Here is a 9,950-nt window from a genome sequence, read left to right as displayed (position 1 = left end):
GAGCATGTACTCTGGTCAGATGAGACCACTTTTTGTCTGTCACACAACACACCATGTTTGGAGGAGAAATGGCACTGCACATCACCCGAATAACACTATACCAACAGTGAAGTTTGGAGGTGGAAGTATCATGGTGTGGGGCTGTTTCTCCTCTCGTGGTACTGGCAGACTTCATATACTGTAAATGAAGGAACAATGAATGGAGCCATGTACAGAGAGATTCATGAGATGAACCTGCTGCCATCCACCAGGATGAGACGTGGGTGGACCTTCCAGCAGGACAACAGTCCACCCTCCCTCCTCCCCCCCTTCCACCTTTCCCCTTCCTCCACTCTAACCTCTTGCCTCCTCCCACCCTCCCCCTTCTCTCCCTCCTCCCCCTCTCTCACCTCTCACCTCTCCCCTCGTCCCACCCTCCCCCCTCTCTCCCTCCTCCCTCTCTCCCCTCTCACCTCTCCCCTCCTCCCACAATACCCCCTCTCTCCCTCCTCCCACCTCTCCCTCCTCCCACCTCTCCCCTCTCACCTCCATCCCCTCTCCCACCTCTCCACTCCCCCCTTTCTCCTCCCCCCATCCACTCTCCTCTCCACCCCCCCCCCCCCCACCTCCTACAAAACGTACTACACTACTACGTGTGTAACCACGGTAACCGACGCAGGTAAATCAAAGCCTGTCAGGATCCCAAACGAGATTCTGACAATAACATATCGTTACCGCCGTCGTCGTGGGAACGGAGCGAGGGAACATAGAGGGAGGGCAGACGTCGGGGGGAGGGAGGGGGGTACACTGTTGCACGCTGTCAGATACCCGTCACCATGGTGACAGTCCCTGTGGTTAATTGACACAGAAGGCCCCACCTCCCCCCAGAGGAGAGAGAGAAAGAGAGAGAGGGGGGGAGACAGAGAGACAGAGAGAGAAAGGAAGAGAGAGAGAAAGAGAGAGAGGGGGGAGACAGAAAGGGAAAGAGGTGGGGACAGAGAGAGAGAGACAGAGAAAGAGAGAGACAGACAGACAGAGAGACAGAGAGAGACAGACAGAGGGAGAGAGAAACAGAGACAGAGAGAGACAGACAGAGAGACAGAGAGAGAGAGACAGAGAGAGAGAGACAGAGAGAGACAGAGAGACAGAGAGAGAGAGAGACAGAGAGAGAGAGAGAGAGAGAGAGAGAGAGAGAGAGAGAGAGAGAGAGAGGTCTGCATTCTCAGCATCTCACACTCTGAACCCTTCTGTTCGCCCGCGGCTGAAGCCCTCACGGCCGTTACCGTGACAACGCTCGGAAGGCGATGACGCTGCACTCCAACCTGGTAACCCCCGGCAACAACATCGTTTACCTCTCACACAACCCCCCCCCGCTGCACATGGACCCAGGGCACACGCATGCACGCACACACACACACACACACACACACACACACACACACACACACACACACACACACACACACACACACAGGACACACGCACACAGGACACACAGACACACACATCAGCCGAGGTCAGGACTGCAGAGTCACTATCTGTCTTCCACTGTGGATTGAAGACCGCCATCTCTTCAGGCTACACCGTAACACTAGAACAGCCGTGCCTTCTTTACCTACTATAAGAGCCCCTCTTTACAATGCTAAGCTGCTATTTACACACAACGACCACTAGGTGGGACGTCTTGTAAATTAGCCTTCTTCCCACACAGAAAAACTGCAAAACAGCTTTATACTAGCTTATCCTGATGAGATTTTGAAAATGTAAGGATACTGGGTGGTAGAACGCACATACACATGTATGTATGTATCTAGGAAAAGTCATGAAAGGAGGGTCCTGAAATTTGATCGAGAACAAATAAAAAATGCTTTTACTCAGGGGTCAAATGACCCCTCATGGTTGATTAATTAACAACCCACCTCACGAAGCGCGGGGCGAGGTCTGGACGCTAAAGAGCCTTTCTGCTACGAGGCGGTCTGTCTGTCTAACGAAAGCTGGCTGCGCAACGAAGGCTCTGTGGTTTGGCTACGCAGCCGAGATTCAAGATGCGTAGGAATGAAAGCTTTCAGTCTGTCAGTCTGGTGTAATCTATCCATTTAATCCTTCTTCTGTTCTGCTCTGCCTCCATCTCCTCGCTTAAACCTAGACAGGATTACCTCAGCTTGAGTGATTACGGTGGCAGAGCGTGATTTAAACGCTGACTAATACACTAGAGCACATCAAATTCCTCTCAATCTCCTTTAAACGACAAGCCAAATGGACAAAAAATTGTACAGTTCTTAGAAAAGCATTAACTTGTGGCCTGGGGTGGTCCAGTGGTCTAGTTAGTACCATGAACCTGACCTGGGGTGGTCCAGTGGTCTAGCACCATGGACTAACAGTGCACACATGCATCCATCCATCCATGTCGGCATGGGTTCTAATCCGACCTATGCCCTGCTGACATGCCCTCTCCTCCTTACTCTCCTGTCTTCCTTCACCGTCTCTCTGTCCAATAAAACACCACTCTCCCCCCCCCCCCAAACAACCTCTTTATAATGCTAAGATGCTATTTACACGCAACGACCACTAGTTGGCCGTCTTGTAAATTAGCCTGCCTCCTACACAGAAAAACTGCAAGACAGCTTTATACTAGCTTATCGTGATGTGATTTAGAAAATGTAAGGATACTGGGTGGTAGAACGCACATATCTAGGAAAAGTCATGAAAGGAGGGTCCAACATTTTTTTTATTACTCACAGGGGTCAAATTACCCTCATGGCTGATTAAGAGGAAAGTGTGATCGTTCTTCTTATATTACAATTCCAGTCTTCTGTGAACCCTGTTCACCTTCCTGTGTACCCCTGGGTTAGACACACACACACACACACACACACACACACACACACGTGTTCCTGATTCATACGCAGGAGATTCAGTTTCAATAGATTCTGTCTGAATGCTCATTTTTCCCCGTCAGCAGAACAGAACAGGATTGGTTCCAGATAAACAGATGAACGCTAATACGTCTGCCTGAGCGCTCACACACCGGGCATGTGTGAACAGTGTCGTATTAACACACACACACACACACACACACACGTACAGGCACGCACACACACACAAACACACACACACACTCACACATTCATACGCATGAACACACACGCACGTGCACACACACACACACACACACACACACACACACACACACAGCTCGCTCATTCAATTTAAGCACAAATATTGGCAAGCCCATTGGTGTACACACATCCACACCCACAGATGTACACATGAGCCAGACACACAGACACATACACACACACACACACACACACACGTACACCTGAGCCAGCAAATAACTGGGGGGTATTCCATCTAAGTCGCTAAAGGAAAATCCAGGTTTATTTTTGTCTTGCCAGATTTATCAAAACAAGCCCAGATTTTTTTATGAATTTCACGAGATTTATCCAAATAAGCCTAGACTTTCCTTTAGCGAGGTCGATGGAATACCCCCCTGTTCTCTGGAGAAGCCCTTCACCTCCACACACATCTCCCTCACACACTCTCACACACACACACACACAAACACACACACATCACCTGACCACAAAGGTCAACATCAACCTGGACATATCTGCCTAATAGGTTAATAAAATAAAAATAAAAATAGATATTTTTACACAGGAACACAGACCCCCTAGACACGCTGTGGCTCAGCTGGTAGTTAGCATGGCGCTAACAACGCTTGCACGGTTGTGACACACTGCAATGTAAGTGCCTTTGGATATTGGGTTAGTGGGTAGGGGTAATATCATATTTTGGATATTGGGTTAGATGGTAAGGGTAATATCATATTTTGGATACTGGGTATTAGGAGGTAGGGGTAATATCATATTATCATATTTTGGATATGATCTATGATCCTCCATCTGCTGCCTCGGGGGAACAGGTGTGATGGGGTAGACGTGGCTCAGAGCCTCCATCACACTGTGACCACGACTGGAGGTCTGCTGTCATCACTGTTACCCTACTGTCATCACTGTTACTACTGTCATCACTGTTACACTACTGTCGACTCCAAGATGGCAGCGCGATCAGACGCGAGGCTGGAGGGGCTACCGACGTCGGTGCTTTTTAGTGTTTTTAAGTACATTTGTATGTAAGTTTTTATTTTAGTACTTATAGGGAACGGTTGTGTAAATAGTACCTACAGCAGACTAGACTTACTAGAAGTTGGTGCGCAAAACGAGAGGACTGTAACAACGGAATTCTTGAAACAGCAGAACATCCCACTCGACATCGCTCGAACACCGGGTGAACAATGGTATACGATCCCAACCATAAGGCGCAAGCGGCGGCGTCGAGATCGCAAGCAACGACGAGGACGCAGGGGAGGCCTGCTAGCTAGGCTGAGGAGAAGCCTGAATAAGCCTGCTTTGCCAAGTATCTTCCTCTCCAACGTCAGGTCTCTGGCTAACAAGATGGACGAACTGAGACTGCAGGTAGCTTCCAATAACACCGTGGGGGACAGCTGTGTGATTATTCTCACAGAAACCTGGCTCAACGACTCCATCTTGGACTCGGCCGTCGGGCTAGAAGGCCGTACTTTACACCGTGCGGACCGGACTTTGCTTAGTGAGAAGACGCGCGGAGGCGGCCTCATTATATCTACTACGAAGGACAGCTGGTGCTTAAACACAAAAACTGTAAGTAGCCACTGCTCCCCAGACCTGGAATACTTGACTGTTAAATGCCGACCCACATACCTCCCGAGGGAATTCAACGCGGTGTACATGACATCTGTTTACATTGCGCCTAGCGCGGATGGTAGCTTAGCATTGGCGCGGCTACATGACGTCATCAGTAGTGGACAGAGCGCAGACCCACAGGCAGTTCATATAATCGCCGGGGACTTCAATCATGCTGACCTGAAGGTAGTACTACCGAAGTTCTATCAGCATGTTAAATGTGCAACAAGAGGAGAAAAAACACTGGATAAGGTATACACCAACATCAAGCTTGCTTACAAGGCTATACCGCTAGCTCATCTAGGCATGTCTGACCACGTGTCAATCCTCCTGATCCCAGCCTACACTCCCATGAGGAAAAGTGCTCCCATCACCACTAAGACTGTCAGAACCGCCCCACTGCAGATCTGCCTGAATGACACCTCATGGCAGGAATATGAGCATGAGGACCTGGAACAGTTCACGTCGTCGGTTCTGAACCACATAGTGAACTGCACCAACTCAGCCTCACCCTCACAGAGCATGAAGTGAGACGCGTGCTGAAGGCGGTGGACCCCAGGAAAGCCTCAGGGCCGGATGGCGTCCTGGGACGGGTGCAGAGGGACTGCGCCGACCAGCTGGCCGGGGTTTTCACCAACATCTTCAACCAGTCCCTGTCCCAGGCCACCATCCCACCCTGCCTGAAAACCTCAACTATCATCCCAGTCCCGAAGAAAAGCACGGTGAGCTGCCTAAACGACTACTGCCCGGTGGCACTCACACCAATCATCATGAAGTGCTTCGAGAAACTAGTCCGGGCCCACATAGTCACACGCCTCCCGCCCAACCTGGATTCATACCAGTTCGCCTACAGAGCCCACAGGTCCACAGAGGACGCCATCGCGACGACTCTCCACTCCACTCTATCCCACCTGGAGAGGGGAAACAGCGAGACTGCTCTTTGTGGACTTCAGCTCTGCCTTCAACACCATCCTTCCAGACAGGCTAGTGACCAAACTACTAGACCTGGGACTATCACACTCTATATGTGCATGGATCAAGGACTTCCTGTCTGACCGCCCCCAGAGGGTGCGGGTGGGCTCCCACACCTCCACAGCCCTCAGACTCAGCACTGGGTCCCCCCAGGGCTGCGTGCTAAGCCCCATCCTCTACAACCTCTACACCTACGACTTCACCCCCGTCCACCCCAGCAACTCCATCGTAGTTTCAGACGTGGGCCTCTTTGGTAGGAACACGCTTCAACTGCCACTGCGATCCATCAGCTCTGGATACAAGCAAGAGAAGGCTCGATTGGTGCTAGAGCTGAAGGAATCCACTGACCAGCTGGTGAGAGCAGCGGGCACCCAGATAAGAACTGGAAGGAAGTGGAAAGCCCAAGAGGAGGTTGATTTGGCAATCGGCCAGCTGAAGCACCGCGAGGTGGTCGGCAGAGTCCAGGAGGGTAGAGCAGGCCTTGGAAGGGGCGAGACTCCCTTGTTCTGGTCAAAGGCTTCCAAAGAAGATCGAAGAGCCATGGTGGTGGCAGAAGTGGCAAGAACTGAGCAGGAACGCCTTAACATAAAGGCGGTGTCCCAGGGCCAGCAAGGACGCTGGACGTCATGGGAAGGTCTCACAAACAGGCCCATGTCATGGTCTGACCTGTGGAAGATCCCCCAAGCTAGGCTCAGCTTCCTGATCAGAGCAATATATGACACCTTGCCTTGTCCCCGAAACCTCCACCAATGGTTTTCTGCCGAAGAGACCTGCCCCCTTTGCAACACCATCAATGCGAGCCTCCAGCACATCCTGACAGGCTGCAAGACAGCGCTGTCCCAAGGCCGCTACACATGGCGACACGACCTGGTGCTGAAAAAGCTGGCAGAGGTGGCAGAGTCATGCAGACAGGAGGCAAACAGCAGACCTTCCGCTCCAGACAGACATCCCATCCAGTTTGCAAGGGCTGGAGAGAGAGTCAAACCCTCCCGTCAGAGAGATACAGCAAGACTCCTCGCACCGGGTAGTGAGTGGACCATGAGGGTCGACCTGGGGAGACAGCTCCAGTTCCCCAGCTAGATCGTGGAAACATCGCTTCGACCAGACCTGGTCATGTGGTCAGAGGCTTGCAAGACAGTCGTTCTGGTCGAACTCACTGTCCCTTGGGAGGGTGGTTTGGAGGCAGCCAACGAGCGTAAGCGAGCCAAGTATGCAGATCTGGCGGCGGAGTGCAGGGAGGCTGGCTGGAAAGCCGTTACGTGCCCTGTGGAAGTGGGGTGTAGGGGCTTCGTAGGTTCCTCAGCTGCTCGCCTACTCCGTGACATAGGATGCACAGGAGCAAGGCATCGGAAAGTCATGAAAGAGCTGGCTGAGGAGGCGGAGAAAGGCAGCTTCTGGCTGTGGCTAAGAAGGAAGCATAAGGGTTGGGGGGCGATCAACACCTAGGGCATCAGCAGGGGGTGGCAGGGAGAGATCCCTGCCATCGCTCCGCCACCAGGAGATGTACTGGGGTTAAAGGAGCGAAACGTCAATGACTGGTGGTCCCCAGCTGATGACCCAGTTAGGCCCACATAGGTGTTCAGTGAGGTGTCACAGCACACCTGTTCTAAAGGCACTGTTGGAGGTGCGTCAGGCAGCAATGCCCAGCAGGAGTACCATCACCTGTATCATGATTTGTGCAATATGACAACCCTCGGGTACATAAGGTTCAGAGATAGGAAATGTTAGAATAGGTATAGCATAGCATAGAGTACAGCACAGTGTTTTATTTGTATAGTATAGTATAGTGGATAGTGTACATAGCCTTTATTTATGTAAACCAGCTCTTTTCCCTTCTTGTTTTTAGTTTTTCCTAGCACCAGGGGAGCCCCCCCTCCCAAATTTCGTTGTTTGGTACCTGTACTATATCAATGACAATAAAGACCATTCATTTATTCATTCATTATTGTTACTACTGTCATCACTGTTACCCTACTGTCATCACTGTACCCCTTAAAACACAGCCTCTCTCAGCTGATCCTAGATACTCTCTCTCTCTCTCTCTCTCTCTCTCTCAGCTGATCCTAGTCTCTCTCTCTCTCTCTCAGCTGATCCTAGTCTCTCTCTCTCTCAGCTGATCTTAGACTCTCTCTCTCTCAGCTGATCTTAGACTCTCTCTCTCTCAGCTGATCCTAGTCTCTCTCTCTCTCTCTCTCTCTCTCAGCTGATCCTAGTCTCTCTCTCTCTCTCTCTCTCTCTCTCTCTCTCTCTCTCTCTCTCTCTCTCTCTCTCTCTCTCTCTCTCTCTCTCTCTCTCTCTCTCTCTCTCTCTCTCTCTCTCTCTCTCTCTCTCTCTCTCTCTCTCTCTCTCTCTCTCTCTCTCTCTCTCTCTCTCTCTCCTTCCAAACTACAGTTTGATCAACACAATGGTAAGAGTCACACGGTGATTCAAGCTGTGACATGTTCTTGTGATCAGCCTGAAAACGTCAAATTCAAGGGGAAACCCTTCAACACGGGAATTGTATTCGGTCCTCTTTGTCTCGACTTGGTATATAGGCTGACGCTTTTTAGGAGGACAGAGATCTGATCTGAACTGACATTGTTTTTCATGATCTGGACAGCGATGAATCCTCTGGTGGTGAATGAAGCAGGAACACACCCACTGCATGCTCCTCCAAGTCCACCGCAATACGCGCACTTCACTACCGTTTATCACAAGAAATGCAAAGCAAGCCACGTACCCGTCACTCAACTGCAATGATTTCTCTTTACCGTTCTCTATCTAGATCAATCATAGTCATCTGTAATTATCATCAAACGCAATTGCCCTTTATGTGTTTACGTGTGGCCTCTGTCAATACCAATCACGTCACATCGATTATGGTTAATCAACATTGCCTCAACGCGTTATTACAAACGCAAACATATCCCGTCCGTTATGTGAATAAATACCCGAAACATTAAATATTAAAATACCCTACTTTATATATAGGAATACAAACAAACAACATAATGTTAATCCAGGGGAGTTACCTTCATGTCGCCTATCACTGTCTGGAACAGTCCTCCCAGCGCGCTGCACTCCCTCTCCAAGCCCGTCTCCATCTCCTCTGCTCCGGCGCGGAGGTCCAGAGAAATAACCTGTTCTGTCGTCCGATAATGAGCGAAAAAACAGAAAGTTTGAAGCCCAACAGCCTGTTCAGGGGTCTGTTCAGGGGTCCAGGAGAGCCCTGCTGCAGTCCCCTCCCTTAGCAGGCTGTCCGCAGCTGAGGTTTATTCAAGCCCACGTTAGTTTCCATAATTAATCATTCATAATTCCATGTTTTTGGCGTCAAAAGAACATAACTGAAAGACTAATAAGATCCTGCTCATAAACCTGTCGTGCGGTACTAACACACGTGTGGTGTTTTAAACAGAGACAGTACTGGTCTAGTGCGTGTGTGTGTGTGTGTGTGTGTGTGTATATTATATGTGTGTCGCCGCTCCACGGCCGTGACAGAGTCGCGCTGCGCGTCTGGGAAGTTTCCACAGCTGACGGACGTGCACGGGAAGAGTGCGCGTGCACACACACACACATCGTAAGCGCGCGCCCGCGTGGCCCCGCCTTTTTAAGAACGACACCGCCGTGCTTGATGGCGCAGGCAGCGGAGGCGCGCACAGAGCCACGCCCCCCCCCCGCCCCACCACCACCCGCCCATATTTGTAACTGTTTAACTAATTAATTGTGGGTTTAAGAGGTATTAGGCAAGACCTAATTGATGACGGCGTACTTAGATATATACATGTTGTCCTCAAATGACATGTGACAATAGGGCCAAACAAGTCAGAAATGCTTTGATGTGACTGAGTAATGTGTTGATGTTGACTGAGTAGTGTTAATAAGTGGCCAGTATATGAATATATGGCTGTTTCTACTCTGTAAATTAACCACTTAACCTTTTAAAGCATGAAGCCTTGAAACAGCCATCTGGTTATGATGAATTATGGCTAAATAAATACTTAAATGAGAGGAGAATAACTGGCTTACTTTATCATAACATAAACAATAAAGACCGTTGTTTTTTAATGTGTTCGTTCTCAAAGGAAACTTATTGTAAAGAAATTAGGTATAATTTCACATCATTTGTTTGTTTATTTGACAGGAGGGGGAAAAAAAACGAACCAAGCTCCAAAGCTTCGAGCGCCACCTAGAGGCTATTTTAGCGAACTGTCTGTCCATCAGCAACAACAACCAACAATGACCTTTACGAAATGACCCACCCGTCCAGTCACTGTCAGATGTGTAATTGCATTG

General features: G+C 49.9%; 1 protein-coding gene across 1 annotated transcript in view; it reads right to left on the bottom strand.

Annotated features, from left to right (window-relative positions):
* The window catches only part of LOC308158343 (protein MTSS 1-like), a gene marked incomplete at both ends in the record, with an annotated part of 40,870 nt that extends 32,109 nt beyond the window's left edge, over nucleotides 1–8,761 (bottom strand). The window contains one exon of the mRNA XM_080531934.1: nucleotides 8,690–8,761. Within this exon, the coding sequence (XP_080388060.1) occupies nucleotides 8,690–8,761 (72 nt within the window). The remainder of the gene's footprint in view (nucleotides 1–8,689) is intronic.
* Between the last annotated feature and the right edge of the window lie 1,189 nt (nucleotides 8,762–9,950).

The sequence above is a fragment of the Nansenia antarctica genome (genome assembly GCF_963989245.1).
Source record: "Nansenia antarctica genome assembly, chromosome: 5".
Lineage (NCBI taxonomy): Eukaryota > Metazoa > Chordata > Actinopteri > Argentiniformes > Microstomatidae > Nansenia > Nansenia antarctica.
The sequence above is the reverse complement of the archived record's forward strand: the minus strand, read 5'-3'. Positions and strand labels throughout refer to the sequence as shown.